We start from the raw sequence: 17,459 nt of genomic DNA, 5'->3' as shown, positions 1-17,459 counted from the left end.
TTTATTGCCAATTCCTAGTTGTTTTGAGAAGATGATGATGAGCCATTCTATTGTTCTTATAGCAGCTACACAATATTCAGGTTCCTCAGAGGCTATTGTGGGGACTACAAATCCCTATTTATAACCAATGCAAAAATAAAGGAAGACATTATATACTTTATGGATCAAAGGTACTTTTTACTGAGGAAGAGGGGAATTTGTGTGGTTTCTTGGCACATGCTGTAACAGTTTAATGTGAGCTCTGATAAACTTGCTAATTAAAGAAAACAGGCAAGCAAAGCTTTTAGGGAGATAATGAAAGGGGTATATTGCCCTTAATTTGCAGATTTTTATCTGCAATTTCAAACTCTTCTGGGGTAATTTTAATTTTGCTTTCTCTGGGTTACAAGTCTTGGAACCCAGCCACATATAACAACTTTAACTTGTAGGTTAAATAACAATGTGTAAATGAATATATAAAGAAATTTGTACTAAAACTACCTTTGTCCACATTAATGCGGGTATGTCCATTATAACCCTGGGAATGAGTTTCTATTACTGATGGTAATAGATGAATTCAGCTGTAATCTCCTGGTTTCCTTTTGCTACAGGTGTAGAAGGCATTGTGCAAGCTTACACTACCTGTCTACCCCACATTCGATTTTATGGACCTACCAACTTTTCGCCAATAATCAATCACGTGGCACGATTTGCCAGCCAAGCCATCCCACAGAAAGTAGCAGCGGTAAGTGGAAAGAATCTGTAAAAGCCTTAAGATAACAGCACTTTTTGAGTTTACAGTTAATGCAGATCCATTACTGCTGCAGTATGTGTGGTGAAGAAGCCTCTCAGAGCCCATAATTGCTGTTCAGGGTACATTAAGCTCCATAATGAGCCTTATGATGGATATATGGAGCAGTTTTATTGTTGTATTGCAGGGGTTATTGGGTGTGGAGTAGAACTGACCAGGAAAATAGGGATTTCCTTACTCATGTCAGTTAACTAGTAGTCGACGCAGTAATATATCAGTCAACAGCAGTCATTTCCGTTCATGTATTTGTCCAGAGTAAAGAAATCCCCCAAGGTAATTAAGTGGGAATAATTTTGAATGTAAAAGCTTAGAATATAAAATGAAGCAAGTGATGTAGAACTTACGCACTGCTGCAGTGGGAGTTTTTGTCTCATTACAGACAGGATATGTGACCAGGCTTGGCTGTGAACACCCTATTGTTGGATTACATCCAGATACTTGTTCAAAGCTCAGGAATAGATGAGATGATTTTGGTGAAATACAGGAGTGCCCTGGTACTCAAGCCAGATGATCAATTGCTTGAGGAAAATCATTTAATTTTATAGGAATCATCTCTCAATCCAAGCTTTCTCCTGAATATGACTTACGGGCATCGAGAGGAATCTGTACTCCACACCTTACTCCACTTCTCAAAGGAAAGCAATGCCCGTAACATTAATTTTAAAAGGAAGTGGATATTTATTGGAAAATGAACCTTTTGCCGGGCACTGGGGACAAAGCAGCACATTGCAACTAATTTATAGCTCAGACCCATTGGGCTGAATGGCCACTTTCCATGCTTTGTGATTGTATAACGTTTATTTAGTCATAGTCAAAGAGATGTACAACACGGAAACAAACCCTTTGGTCCAACCCGTCCATGCCTACCAGATATCCCAACCTAATCTAGTCCCACCTGCCAGCACTTGGCCCATATCCTTCCTAGCTGAAAATGTGTTGCTGGAAAAGCGCAGCAGGTCAGGCAGCATCCAAGGAACAGGAGAATCGACGTTTCGGGCATAAGCCCTTCTTCAGGAATGAGGAAAGTGTGTCCACCAGGCTAAGATAAAAGGTGGGGAGGAGGGACTTGGGGGAGGGGCTTTGGAAATGCGATAGGTGGAGGGAGGCAACCTCATCACCTCAGGGGATCTCCCACCCACCGCCTCCAACCTCATAGTCCCACAACCCCGCACCGCCCGCTTCTACCTCCTGCCCAAAATCCACAAACCTGACTGCCCCGGCCGACCCATTGTCTCAGCCTGCTCCTGCCCCACCAAACTCATCTCTGCATACCTCGACACGGTCCTGTCCCCCTTAGTCCAAGAACTCCCCACCTACGTTCGGGACACCACCCACGCCCTCCACCTCCTCCATGATTTTCGCTTCCCCGGTCCCCAACGCCTTATCTTCACCATGGACATCCAATCCCTGTACACCTCCATCCCCCTCACGAAGGACTTAAAGCCCTCCGCTTCTTCCTTTCCCGCCGTACCGACAAAACCTCCCTCCACCTATCGCATTTCCAAAGCCCCTCCCCCAAGTCCCTCCTCCCTACCTTTTATCTTAGCCTGCTGGACTCACTTTCCTCATTCCTGAAGAAGGGCTTGTGTCCGAAACATCGATTCTCCTGTTCCTTGGATGCTGCCTGACCTGCTGCGCTTTTCCAGCAACACATTTTCAGCTCTGATCTCCAGCATCTGCAGCCCTCACTTTCTCCCCATATCCTTCCTATTCATATACCCATCCAGATGCCTTTAAAATGCTGCAATTGTACCAAGCCTCCACCACTTCCTCTGGCAGCTCATTCCATATACGTACCACCCTCTGCATGAAAAAGTTGGCCCTTAGGTCTCTTTTATATCTATCCCCTCTCACCCTAAATATATGCCCTCGAGTTCTGGATTCCCCATCCTAGTGAAAAGACTTTGTCTATTTATCCTATCCATGCCTCTCATGATTTTATAAACATCTATAAGGTCACCCCTCAGCCTCTGACAGTTTTTATTCAGAATGTAGAAGAAATGCAGTTTGAGCCAAATGGATGAATAGCCTAAGTTGTGTCCATCCACGGAATCAGCAATTTGATAAGCAGAGTATCTCCAAGTCGATATCTGTAACAAAGACATCCTTGGCCCTTGAATTGCTTCTAGCAGGTACTGGCTGTTAAAAGAGTAGACTATTTCTCCTTCCTTCAATCACCCCCCTCCCTCTCTCCCGTACCACCGTTAGTAATAAGTCCTACGTAGAAGCCCTGAGTTACTGCAGGAGCTGCTGTGTGGTTGGAGCTACTATTTTCCCAGATGTAGCTGCCTCCAGTATACAGAAGCTCACATGTTTTTGCCCTTGTGGGAGTGGTGTTAACTGCGTGACCTAGTCTGGAACATTAGCAGCTGAGCCCGAGTGAACACGTATTCAGAAAGGAACTCAAACTAGAGACCATGTGGAAAATTACTTCATGCCCAAAAACCTTTTCATTTTGCAATAATTAAGTGATGCTCAGGAGGCATGAGCGGCTAGTCAAATGGATAATGAAGCAACTGCCTTTAACTATGTGTGAAACCCTGTATGGACCAGAGGAATGAATATAAATTTTCCCATGTTCCCGATTGATTCAGGAGTGTTTATTACCAGTTGAAAGCTCTGGGGCGTTTTAAGGTTGCAGCTTTAAAATGTTGATTGTTTATCAATTTTTTTTTCGATTTGAGAGATTTCCTCACATCCCACCGTGTTGCAATCCTGGATTGCAATACCTCAATTTGATTCCCCTCATTCTTCTAAATTTCAGAGAGTATAGGCCTAAACTGTTTAATCTCTCTTCATACAACAAACCCCTCATCTCTAGGATCAATCTAGTAAACCTCCTCTGAACTGCCTCCAATGCCACTACATCTTTCCTCAAATAAGGGGACCAAAACTGCACACAATTCTCCAGGTGCGGTTTCACCAATACTTTGTATAGTTCCAACAGTACTTCCTTACCTTTATATTCTATTTCTTTAGCTATGAAAGCCAACATTCCATTCCCTTTCTTTATTATCTGCTGTGGCTGCATGCTAGTTTTCAGTGACTCATGAACGAGGATGGCCCAGATCCCTCTGCACCAGAGCACGCCAAGGTCTCTCCGCATTTAGATAATAGGTCGCCTTCCCATTTTGTTGACCCAAATGCATGATTTCACACTTATCCAAATCAAACTCCATCTGCCACATTTTGGCTCACTCTCCTAACCGATCTATATCCATTTGTAAGGTACTTATTTCCTCATTGCAATTTACCATCCTGCCTATTTTTGTGTCATCCACAAATTTGGCTATAGAGGCTTATATCCCTGTATCCAAGTCATTAATGATGATTGTAAATAGCTGGGGTCCAAGGAACGAACCCCGTGGCACCCCACTAGTTACATTTTGCCATCCAAAAAAAAACATTTATCCCTACTCTCTATCTTCTGACCATCAGTCAATCTTCTATCCAGGCTAATAAATTACCCCTAATCCATATGATTCAACCTTATGAATTAACTTTTTGTGTGGTACCTTATCAAAGTCCAGATATATTTCATTTACAGGATCCCCATTATCCACTTTGCTTGTTACACCTTTGAAGAACTCTAGCAAATTAGTCAAACATGATTTGCTCTTCATAAAGCCATGCTGACTCTGATGGATAGTGTTTTGACTTTCCAAATGTCCTGAAATTGCTTCCTTGATAATTGATTCTAACACTTCTCCAACAACAGATGTTAAACTAACTGGTCTGTAATTTCCCACATTTTGCCTCCCACCCTTTTTGAATGAGGGCATTATATTAGCCATTTTCCAATCCACTGGAACCTTTCCCGTGTCCAGGGAATTTTGGAATATTGTAACAAATAGATCTACTATCTCCGCTGCTAGTTTCTTTAATATCCTAAGATGTGGGCCATCAGGCCTAGGAGACTTGACTGTCCTCAATCCTAATAGTTTGCTGAGTACCTTTTCCCTATTAATGTTGATTGTTCTAAGTTCTACCTTATCTGTTGCCTCTGATTTGCCTGTTACAATAGGAACGGTACTATTGTCCACCACCATGAAAACTGAGGCAAAGTATTGATTCAGCATCTCTGCCATTTCAATGTTCCCCACTATTAACTCTGCAGTTTAATCTTCCAAGAGACCAACATTACCGAGCCTTTTCCCTCTTATGTAGCTATAGTAGCTTTTGCTATCCTTTCTCATACTTTGTGCTAGTTTTCTTTCGTAATTTGCCTTAGATCTTTTTATTAAGTTTTTAGTATCCTTTGTTTAAGTTTGAAAGTTTCCCGATCTTCCAGCCTGCCAATGGCCTTTGCAATATGGTATACCTTGGTTTTAGACTTTATATTGTCCTTGACCTCCTTATTTGACCATGGATTTTTTTTACCCTCGCTTACCATCTTTCCTCCTCGACGGGATATATTGTAGAAGCGAGGAATTGAGTAGCTCCTTAAGCATCTGCCACTGCTCATCCTCTGTCTTACCTTTTAGCCTTCCTGCCTTATCTGCCTACGCCAAATCTGTCCTCATGCCTATATCATTTCCTTTGTTTAATTCCAGAACACTAATGTGGGACTCCACTTTCTCACCCCCAAACTGAACATTGAATTCTAACATACTGTGGTCACTAGTCCCTAGAGGATCCTTAAACTATGTTGTTGTTAACTAATCTCTCCTCATTACACAATACCAAATCCAGAGTAGCCTGCTCCCTGGTTGGTTCCACAACATACTGCTCCAATAAGCAATCTCTAATACATTCTATAAACTGTGCCTCTATGCTACCCTTGCCAATTGGATTCTTCCAATCTATAGTCATGTTAAAATTACCTATGATTATTGCTGTTCCTTTCTTGCAAGCCTCGAATGTTTCCTGGTTTATACTGTGCCCATTAGGGAGCAACTGTTTGGAGACTTATATTATTACTTCCTCCCTTTCCTATTGCTTATTTCTGTCCAGACTGATTCCACATCTTGATCTCTGGTGCTTATGTCATTTCTCATTACAGCACAGATCCCTTTCTTCATCAGCAAAGCTACACCACCTGCTTTTCCTTTCAGTCTATCCTTCCGCAATGCTGAGTACCGTTGAATATTCAGTTCCCAGACCTGGTCTCCCTGTAACCGTGTCCCAGTGATCACTACCAAATCGTACCCTTTTGTTTCTATTTGCGCTATTAACTCATTAATTTTCCAATGCTTCGTGCATTTATATACAAAGCTTGTAAATTTGTCCCACTGTTAAATTTCCCTACTTCTTTATAATTCCTTGGTGCATGAAGATATTCACTTGTTCTGTCTTTCACCTTTATTATCTAGTAGCCATCCGCCACATTGCTAACCTGCACTCCTACCTCCTCCTTTAAGTTAGGTTTACTAATTTCCCATATAAGTGAACCCTCATCCACCCCTCTCCCTCCCATTTTGTTTAAAGCCCTGTTTCACGCCCTTGTAATGTGATTCGCTAGGACTCTGCTCCCAGTACAGTTCAGATGAAGATCAGAACAGGTCCCTTCTTCCCAGTGCCAGTGCCCCATGAATTCAAAACTCTATTTCTCCCACACCAACCTTTAAGTCCTTGAACATTATTCAGGTAGAGGTAAATAAATTCTTACTAGCAAGGGGCTGAAAGACCAATCGGGGCAGACAAGACTGAGATTTTAAGATTGCAGTCAGTACAGCTGTCAGCTTGTTGAGTAGTAGACTGGGCCTGAAGGGCTGAATGACCTACTCCTGCTACTAATACAGTGCTGTCAATATCACAGACCTCTTCCAGAGTGGTCCCAGTGAAGTATTCTTTTAATACCTTGGAGCCTATGCTTTCTTGTCCTGTTGCCCAGCTTTAGTTGAAGAGATTTTCTGACTGCATCTTTAATCTTTGCATCCCTGACAACAGCACACAGCTGGTTATTTTGGAGGCTAGGGAGTCCCCGTTTCCCCATAATTCAGGTTGTTGGTATTGGTAATCAAGGACATGGCTCTTTACATTGTCCTGATCTTGAGAATTACCATCCAGTTACCTGCATGTATTAGACCATACAGTGGGACAGGACTGGCTTCAGTTCTATTGACATACAACCACACATCGATACAGTAGTCCACCGCCACTCAATAACTGGGCTCATAACTGCAGACAACAGACGCTTAATGTCAAAACAAATCACAGGACAATCTATGAGGAGAAATGTTAGGCAAACCAAGGAAAGAAAAATTAAAAGACACAACTAAAGGGTCAAAGAGACTGGGTAAAATAGCCGAGAACTGCCAGCAACAAGCTGCTGCCCTGCAAAATATATTTATGCTGTTGATCTTTTTGCATTAATTCTAAAATGTAATTGAATGCACAGCAGAAAGACGAGATGAGCCTAAATATAGTTTACTCATATCCTGCAGGCATTTTGTCCAATATTATTTGCACGATGCTCTTTTGATGTGAAGCTCAGTGTGAGAGTTAATCAAATCAACCAAGTCAAAGGTTAAAGGCTCTTATCATGTTAAAAATTCTCAGCCAGTTATGGAAAAATCAGTCTTTGTTGCAGCGAGCAGTATTCTTCACTGGAATCCAATTAAAAGCATTTGAGTGAAGCATCTGAACATTTTTAATGAGCAATTAAATGCAGGCGAGTATTGTAACTTCACATAGGAGAATTGGATAAATTATACTTGTGGTGTTTGATTTAAACCTCATTAAGGAGCAGCCTAAATCTGCCGAGATTACAGAAGGTGAGATGTGGACTTTTTACAGGACATGACGAACTGTCTTAAGGAGGATATTCTCTGGCAATTGTGGTAATGTACAGGGCAGGCTGTTTCTACATTGCTGAGAGAATGGTGTGCCGCAGGAACACAACTGCCACCAACGAGAATGCTTTCAGCTCATTGTCAATCACCTTCTTCCTCCCTCCCTCCTCACGCCCACCTCCTCCTCGCCCTGCAAGCCTCCATCCTATGGCCTTATCGTCTTTGTCCGCCCTCCTCCTCCACCCTCCCCCTCAACCCCACTTTCTCTTCCGAATTCTTACGTCTCTGCAGTGCCTAGGTATGTTATATTGGAAAATAAAGTCATGACATCTTTTGCAGAACTGTGCATCAGTACGTGAGGTATACTTCTCTCCAACAACTCACCCCAATTACAGAGGGGAGTTGTACAGATGGTAAAACCTGTACAGCAGTTGCAAAGAAACAGAAAAGCTTTAGTGCTGACGGAATCTGTGCCTTAGAAATTTGTCTGATTTGAGGCCAATCATAACAGATACCAGGAACTGAAAAAAGGAAGTGGAAAACTGAAACCGATTTTCTCAGTTTCTAAGGAAATGAAAACTAAAACTGAGATTGGAAACTGAAATTTCTGGGAGGACTGTCATTGGTTGGGGCTATAAAAAAGGGCACTCTGCCATCCAAGCTCAGCATTAGCATTTCCTGAGCACACATGTGCAGTACAGGCAGATACAGGCTTAATCCTGAAGTAGGGAGTAATTTCCTATCCCTGTTTTTTGTTGCTTTAAAGTAACATTGGTGGGACTGACACCATCCACACCAAGTTCAGAGGTTTCTGCAGATGTTTGCCCTTTCTGGTGAATGCCATACCTGTGGAACTCAGTTTGAGTGTTGATAGAGGATTGTTAGCTCCTAAAGAGCGAGGAGCTGAAATATTGCAAGGAAGACTGAATTTAAGAACTTTGTGATTGAGCTTAACAACTTATGTGTTGCGCAGTGTGCTGAGCTAAGTGGCTCAGTGGTTAGCCTCACAGCACCAGGGTCCCAGGTTCGATTCCAGCCTCGGGTGACTGTCTGTGTGGAGTTTGCACATTCTCCCCGTGTCTGCGTGGGTTTCCTCCGGGTGCTCCAATTCCCATAGTCCAAAGATGTGTAGGTTAGGTGAATTGGCCATGTTAAATTGCCCGTAGTGTTAGGTGCATTAGTCAGAGGGGGGTGGGTTGCTCTTTGGAGGGTCAGTGTGGATTGGTTGGGCTGAAGGGTCTGTTTCCACATTGTAGAGAATCTAATCTAAATCCACAAGCATCCACTCCCTCCATCATCGATGCTCAGTAGCATCAGTATGTATTAGGTGCATTAGTCAGAGGGAAATGGGTCTTGGTTGGTTACTCTTCAGAGGGTCAGTGCGGACTGGTTGGGCCGAAGGGCCTGTTTCCACACTGTAGGCAATCTAATCTAATCTAATTCGGGAGATCCATCTTAGATGTCTTTGCTGCTCAGTGTCGTAATTTATGGCACATAATTGACTGCAATTTGCCTCTTCAATCATGTTTAACATGCAAATTCTGGATGTTTTAGAGTATTGGAGGTTATTTACGATAGTGTTTTGTGTTTGCTTTATTTGATTGTATACTAAATATTTTACAGTCTTAAACCATGGAATTTTGTGGCCTCATTCATTGTTTTAGTAAAATAACTGGGATTTGGTCTCTATAAGATGATAACAATAGTCACCTATAATTGACTGGGATTTTAAGACTGCCCCTTCCAGTTTTGGAAACCCAGTTATCAAGGGGCCTACAGTATTTGTCGTGGGAAGTGGCAGCTAAATTAATAGCCTGTTTGAGTTCAGGTGATGGTACAAAGAGTCTGAAATGTCACCACAGTCAATCTATTTGATATTCCAAGGAAAAGATTTGCTTTGTTCAATAAAGAGAAGATAAAGAGTCTGCAGTTATATCGCACATTACATGGTTTCAAGTTATCCCAAAGTGCTTCACAGCCAATGTACTATTTATAAAGTACGATTCAGGAGGCAAGCAGCAGCCATTTTGTAAACAAAGGCAAGTGCAGTTGGATCCAAGATGCTACTTCAGGAAATCTTTTCAACTCAAGTTTAAACCATCGAGTGGAAAAGAAACTTAGGCTCTCCTTGCATGTGACATTTATTCAGCTTCGTAGTGTTGGAGAATCAATATCAACTTTATCGACAGGTTGTGCTTGTTGATTTTTTAATGCGACTTTTGTTAGCAGTGTTAGCCTGCAGATCGATGGTAGTGATCTAAAACTGGCAGTTTATGAGGATAGAGATAGATGCATGTATGTATAATTAATAAGCATTGTGAATTGCACATTCAGTATATATTTCATAACTGACATTGGGGTTAAAATATGTATGTAAGGCAAAGTTCCATGAGAAACCTTCTTTATCACTCCATGGCAGTTTGTAGATTTTTACTTTGTGTTAGTTTATAACATATTAATGATGGATTTCCAAACATATACTCTACTGCATAATTGAGCCTTTGAAGAGCTCTTGTCTAAGGACATGATTTGTCAGTATGCTTTTAACGGGTCTGCCCAATATCATACAACACCGGAACTTAATAAATGCTGACTTTGAAAAATACGCTCAGATGTTATAATAACCCTGAAATTAGTGTTTTTAAAGCTGTGAGAGGTTGGACTCTGTGATAAGGGAATTTAAATGGTTCAACTGCTAGCTAAGAGCTTTTCAATATGAATGCTATGCCCAGCCCGCAGCACTCACATGATATCACCCCCATTAATTGCAATCCTATATAAGGCAAGCAATATCATTTAATGAGGGAGGGAGCTTCAGGAAACTGTGGAGCTGGCGGTTTCACATCAGTAATGGGAAACAATACCAACAACTTATCTAGTGCCTCTTTACTGGAATTAATCATCACAGGCACTTCAGGGGAAGATTGTGAAACCATATGTAAATCTGGGTCACACAAGACGCTATTAGGTCAGGTGAACAAAAGCTTGCACTAAGGGCTAGGTTTTAAGGAATGTCGTTTAAAAAGCAAAGCAAGCAGACTGGGGTCAGGAGGGAACTCTGAAGTTTGGAGACCAGGATACTGGCTGAAGCAATTATACATCAGAACAAATATGAGGACTGGAGAAAAAGACAGCTCAGAGTGTTATGGGGTTGACGGAGATTACAGAGCTAGGAAGGGATTGGGAAACAAGGATGAGAATTTTAACGTCAAGTGGTTGCTTAACCAGGAAGCTGGAAATGACTGGAATGAACCATTAGGGAACACAGAGACTGAACATTTACAAAGTGGCTGCCTAATTGAGTTGTATGTTGTGAGGTGATCACTAACAATGTGGACACCTGTGGATGTCATTTATATGGACTCCTAAAAGGCATTTGAGAATGTTGTACAGAAGATTTTAATGACAAACATCAGAGGAAGTGGGAATTGGAGGTAGGCTGGTGACAGGGCTTGGTAATTGGTTGGGAGTTAGAAGTTAGAGAGTTGAGTTAAAGGGACTCAGTACAAATTGGAGGAATGTGACAAATGATGATTGCCCAGACATCTGTACTGTTCCTTCAGTTTTTCACCATCTACATTAATAACTTAGATAAAGGAGTAAAGCTGTCAAACTTATAACTGCCACTAAAGTCAGAAGGAACAGCAAGCTATAGAGATGGTGGCAGGAAGTTATATGGAGATAAATACAGATCAGACAAGTGTTACGTATTGCAAAGGAAGGAGGTAGGAATAGCATCAAAATGGCTGAGGGGTAAAAGAAAGGATATTGGGACAATTTAGGTTCAACATTAGACATGACTAATCATTGATATTGATGTTAATTGTTCTCCTTATCTGCACGGCAGCAGTGAAACAAATGGAATAGTAAACTCTAAACATGATGCGGCCGTGCTGAATCTTTATAGTGGCCTCACCTTGAACTTTATTCTCATCACCAACTAGGAGATCTCGGAGTCCTGGAAATGGTTGGAAGGTGGACATCAAGAGCATTTTCAGCCTAGGCAGGAGACATTTAAAAAGATGCATATCAGTAGCAGCGGAAAAGATTAACCTAGAGAATTGTTTTGAGATAAACCAAGACAGTAAGGCAAGGAGACATAGGAGCAAGCTGTGGCATGTTGAGGAATGATGTTAAGGAAGCATTACTCCATGCACAGCGTGATTAAAACATGGAACACCCTCAGATCACTGCAGCATGGAAGCATTCTGAAGGGAGCTGGACATAGTATTGAGGATACCATTGTGTTTTGATACAAGAAGGAGCTGGGAGTTGGGGTGGTGCTGACTGGTCTGCTCCTTCATGTCATGACCAAGAGAATTCAGCTGCAAATGCAACACCCACACTCTTGATTAGAAATAACCTTGTGACTCATTATTACAGTCTCTCATTCCTCTTCCCTTTGATGTCAGTAACAAGACATTGCTGCTCCTTCCCGCTCCCCTGCCCACCACCAACTTCTGTTGTGGTTGTAGTTTGCTGACATTCCTGGAGGGGGTGCTGTTGCTGCTCAGGCTGCTCTGGTTGAAGCGTGTAGCCGGTAATGTTGATGCGTATTTCTTCAGGGATACGTTACACTGATCAGCCAATCCTCTGTAACATAGCATGGCTCACTTTGCCAAACAGTATGCAGTTAAGATCAGACCTGCTCACAGGTCCAAGGGTAGTAGAATTTCTTTGAAAAAACAAGTTATTTCTTCTTAAATACTCCAAGAAGAGAACATGTAAGAGCAAAGAGAACAAAGAAAATTTACAGCCCAGGAACAGGCCCTCAGATGCTCCAAGCCTGAGCCAATCCAAATCTACTGTCTAAACCTATCGCCCAAATCCTAAGCATCTGTATCTCTCTGCTCCCCACCGACACATGCATCTGTCCAGACGCACCTGAAATGAATTTGCTGTTCCTGCCTCTATTACCTCTGCTGGCAATGCATTCCAGGCACCTACCACCCTCCGTGTAAAGTACATACTGCATGTATCCCCCTTAAGGTTTTCACCTCTCACCTTGAACGCGTGACCTCTCGTTATTGAATCCCTCACCCTGGGAAAAAGCTTATCTCAATCTAGAGTCGAGATTAGAATGGTGCTGGAAAAGCACAGCAGTTCAGGCAGCATCCAAGGAGCAGGAAAATTGACGTTTCGGGCAAAAGCCCTTCATCAGGAATACAGCTGTATTCCTGATGAAGAGCTTTTGCCCAAAACGTCGATTTTCCTGCTCCTCGGATGCTGCCTGAACTGCTGTGCTTTTCCAGCACCACTCTAATCTAGACTCTGGTTTCCAGCATCTGCAGTCATTGTCTTTATCTCTGTCCACCCTGTCTATACCCATCATGATTTTGTAAACCTCAATCAGGTCCCCCCTCAATCTCCTTTTTGCTAATGAAAATAAACCTAACCAACTCAACCTCTCGACAGAGTCAGTGAGGTTTCCAAACCCACTCCTCCTCATGGGGTGTGTGGCCCTTCAGATTCCGGGAGAACAATTAATCATGACCTCAGTCCTGTTCTGTCTCCCCCAGCACCCCACTCACTCCCCACTCCTCTCTCCCCAGCACACCACTCACTGCCAACTCCTCTCCCCCAGCACACCACTTGCTCCCCACTCCTCTCCCCCAGCACCCCACTCACTCCCCACTCCTCTCTCCCCAGCACACCACTCACTGCCAACTCCTCTCCCCCAGCACACCACTTGCTCCCCACTCCTCTCCCCCAGCACCCCACTCACTCCCCACTCCTCTCTCCCCCAGCATACCACTCACTCCCCACTCCTCTCCCCCAGCACACCACTCACTGCCAACTCCTCTCCCCAGCACACCACTCTCTCCCCACTCCTCTCCCCCAGCACACCACTCACTGCCAACTCCTCTCCTCCAGCACACCGCTCACTTCCCACCCCTCTCCCCCAGCACACCGCTCACTCCCCACCCCTCTCCCCCAAGAACCACTCACTGCCCACTCCTCTCTCCCCCAGCACCACTCACTCCCCACTCCTCTCTCCCCCAGCACACCACTCACTCCCCACTCCTCTCTCCCCCAGCACACCACTCAATCCCCACTCCTCTCCCCCAGCACACCACTCACTGCCAACTCCTCTCCCCCAGCACACCACTCACTCCCCACTCCTCTCCCCCAGCACACCACTCACTGCCAACTCCTCTCCCCCAGCACACCACTCACTCGCCACTCCTCTCCCCCAGCACACCACTCACTGCCAACTCCTCTCCCCCAGCACACCGCTCACTCCCCACTCCTCTCCCCCAGCACACCGCTCACTCCCCACTCCTCTCGCCCCCAGCACCACTCACTGCCCACTCCTCTCTCCCCCAGCACCACTCACTCCCCACTCCTCTCTCCCCCAGCACACCACTCACTCCCCACTCCTCTCTCCCCCAGCACACCACTCAATCCCCACTCCTCTCCCCCAGCACACCACTCACTGCCAACTCCTCTCCCCCAGCACACCACTCACTCCCCACTCCTCTCCCCTAGCACACCACTCGCTGCCAACTCCTCTCCCCCAGCACACCGCTCACTCCCCACCCCTCTCCCCCAGCACACCGCTCACTCCCCACCCCTCTCCCCCAGCATACCGCTCACACCCCACTCCTCTCGCCCCCACCACCACTCACTCCCCACTCCTCTCACCCCCAGCACCACTCACTGCCCACTCCTCTCTCCCCCAGCACCACTCACTGCCCACTCCTCTCTCACCAGCACACTGCTCACTCCCCACTCCTCTCACTCTCAGCACACCGCTCACTCCCCATCCCTCTCCCCCAGCACACCGCTCACTCACCACTCCTCTCTCCCAGCACCCCGCTCACTCTCCATTCCTCTCCAGCAGCACCCGACTTACTGCCCACTCCTCTCTCCCCCAGCACCACTCACTGCCCACTCCTCTCTCACCAGCACACCGCTCACTCCCCATCCCTCTCCCCCAGCACCCCGCTCACTCTCCACTCCTCTCCACCAGCACCCGACTCACTGCCCACTCCTCTCTCCCCCAGCACACCGCTCGCTCCCCACTCCTCTCTCCCCAAGCACACCACTCACTCCCCACTCCTCTCCCCCAGCACCTCGCTCACTGCCCACTCCTCTCCCCCAGCACCCCAATCACTCACCACTGCTCTCTCCCCCAACACCCCACTCACTCCCCACTCCTCTCTCCCCAGCACACCACTCACTGCCTACTCCTCTCCCCCAGCACCCCGCTCACTCCCGACTCCTCTCTCCTCCAGCACACCACTCACTCCCCACTCCTCTCTCCCCCAGCACACCACTCACTGCCCACTCCGCTCTCCCCCAGCACACCACTCACTCCCCATTCCTCTCCCCCAGCACCCCGCTCACTCCCCACTCCTCTCCCAGAGCATCCCACTCACTCCCAACTCCTCTCTCCCCCAGCACCCCACTCACTGCCCACTCCTCTCTCCCCCCAGCACACCGCTCACTCCCCACTCCTCTCTCCCCCAGCACACTGCTCACTCCCCACTCCTCTCACTCCCAGCACACCGCTCACTCCCCATCCCTCTCCCCAGCACACCGCTCACTCCCCACTCCTCTCGCCCCCAGCACCACTCACTGCCCACTCCTCTCTCCCCCAGCACCACTCACTCCCCACTCCTCTCACCCCCAGCACCACTCACTGCCCACTCCTCTCTCCCCCAGCACCACTCACTCTCCACTCCTTTCACCCCCAGCACCACTCACTGCCCACTCCTCTCTCACCAGCACACTGCTCACTCCCCATTCCTCTCACTCCCAGCACACCGCTCACTCCCCATCCCTCTCCCCAGCACACCGCTCACTCCCCACTCCTCTCTCCCCCAGCACACCACTCACTCCCCACTCCTCTCTCCCCCAGCACACCACTCTCTCCCCACTCCTCCCACCCCCAGCACACCACTCACTGCCCACTCCTCTCTCCCCCAGCATACCACTCACTGGCCACTCCTCTCTCTCCCAGCACACCACTCACTCCCCACTCCTCTCTCCCCCAGCACACCGCTCGCTCCCCACTCCTCTCTCCCCAAGCAGACCGCTCACTCCCCACTCCTCTCCCGCAGCACCCCGCTCACTGCCCACTCCTCTCCCCCAGCACCCCGCTCACTGCCCACTCCTCTCCCCAAGCACACCACACACTACCCATTCCTCTCTCCCCCAACACCCCACTCACTCCCACTCCTCTCTCCCCAGCACACCACTCACTGCCCACTCCTCTCTCCCCCAACATACCACTCACTCCCCACTCCTCTCTCCCCCAGCACACCACTCACTCCCCAATCCTCTCTCCCCCAGTACACCGCTCACTCCCCACTCCTCTCTCCCCCAGTACATCGCTAACTCCCCACTCCTCCTTACCCCAGCACACCACTCACTCCCCACTCCTCTCTCCCCCAGTACACCGCTCACTCCCCACTCCTCTCTCCCCCAGCACACCGCTCACTCCCTACTCCTCTCTCCGCCTGCACACCACTCACTCCCTAACCCTCTCTCCCCCAGCACTCCACACATTCCCACCCCTCTCTCCCCCAGCACACCACTCACTGCCCACTCCTCTCTCCCCCAGCACACCACTCACTCCCACTCCTCTCTCCCCCAGCACACCGCTCCCTCCCCACTCCTCTCTCCCCAAGCACACCGCTCACTCCCCACTCCTCTCCCCCAGCACCCCGCTCACTGCCCACTCCTCTCCCCCAGCACCCCACTCACTGCCCACTCCTCTCCCCCAGCACACCACACACTACCCACTCCTCTCTCCCTCAATACCCCACTCACTCCCACTCCTCTCTCCGCCAGCACACCACTCACTCCCCAATCCTCTCTCCCCAGCACACCACTCACTGCCCACTCCTCTCTCCCCCAGCACACCACTCACTCCCCACTGCTCCCTCCCCCAGCACACCACTCACTGCCCACTCCTCCTTACCCCAGCACACCACTCACTCCCCACTCCTCTCTCCCACAGCACACCACTCACTGCCCACTCCTCCTTACCCCAGCACACCACTCACTCCCCACTCCTCTCTCCCCCAGCACACCACTCACTCCCCACTGCTCCCTCCCCCAGCACACCACTCACTGCCCACTCCTCCTTACCCCAGCACACCACTCACTGCCCACTCCTCTCTCCTCCAGCATACCACTCACTCCCCACTCCTCTCTCCCCCAGCACACCACTCACTCTCCAATCCTCTCTCCCCCAGTACACCGCCCACTCCCCACTCCTCTCTCCCCCAGTACACTGCTCACTCCCCACTCCTCTCTCCCCCAGCACACCGCTCACTCCCCACTCCTCTCTCCGCCAGCACACCACTCACTCCCCAACCCTCTCTCCCCCGGCACACCACTCACTCCCACCCCTCTCTCCCCCAGCACACCACTCACTGCCCACTCCTCTCTCCCCCAGCACACCACTCACTCCCACTCCTCTCTCCCCCAGCACACCGCTCGCTCCCCACTCTTCTCTCCCCAAGCACACCGCTCACTCCCCACTCCTCTCCCCCCGCACCCCGCTCACTGCCCACTCTTCTCCCCCAGCACACCACACACTAACCACTCCTCTCTCCCCCAACACCCCACTCATTCCCACTCCTCTTTCCCCCAGCACACCACTCACTCCCCACTCCTCTCTCCCCAGCACACCACTCACTGCCCACTCCTCTCTCCCCCAGCACACCACTCACTCCCACTCCTCTCTCCCCCAGCACACCACACACTCCCCACTACTCTCTCCCCCAACACCACTCACTGCCCACTCCTCTCTCCCCCAGCACACCACTCATTGCCCACTCCTCTCTCCCCCAGCACACCACTCACTCCCCACTCCTCCCTCCCCCAGCACACCACTCACTGCCCACTCCTCCTTACACCAGCACACCACTCACTCCCCACTCCTCTCTCCCCCAGCACAACACTCACAGCCCACTCCTCTC

General features: G+C 47.9%; 1 protein-coding gene across 4 annotated transcripts in view; it reads left to right on the top strand.

The window, feature by feature from the left end:
- cpne2 (copine II) overlaps positions 1–17,459 on the top strand; it is a 262,943-nt gene that overhangs the window by 204,188 nt on the left and 41,296 nt on the right. For all 4 annotated transcript variants that reach the window (XM_087995970.1, XM_087995968.1, XM_043707143.2 and 1 more), the window contains exon 14: positions 591–724. In XM_087995970.1, the coding sequence (XP_087852096.1) occupies positions 591–724 (134 nt within the window). The remainder of the gene's footprint in view (positions 1–590; positions 725–17,459) is intronic.

Source organism: Chiloscyllium plagiosum, unplaced genomic scaffold (genome assembly GCF_037043375.1).
Source record: "Chiloscyllium plagiosum isolate Xiang-an unplaced genomic scaffold, Cpla_swu_hap1 HiC_scaffold_17, whole genome shotgun sequence".
Taxonomy (NCBI): domain Eukaryota; kingdom Metazoa; phylum Chordata; class Chondrichthyes; order Orectolobiformes; family Hemiscylliidae; genus Chiloscyllium; species Chiloscyllium plagiosum.
Note: the sequence above shows the minus strand (reverse complement) of the source record. Positions and strands in the feature narration are given on the sequence as shown.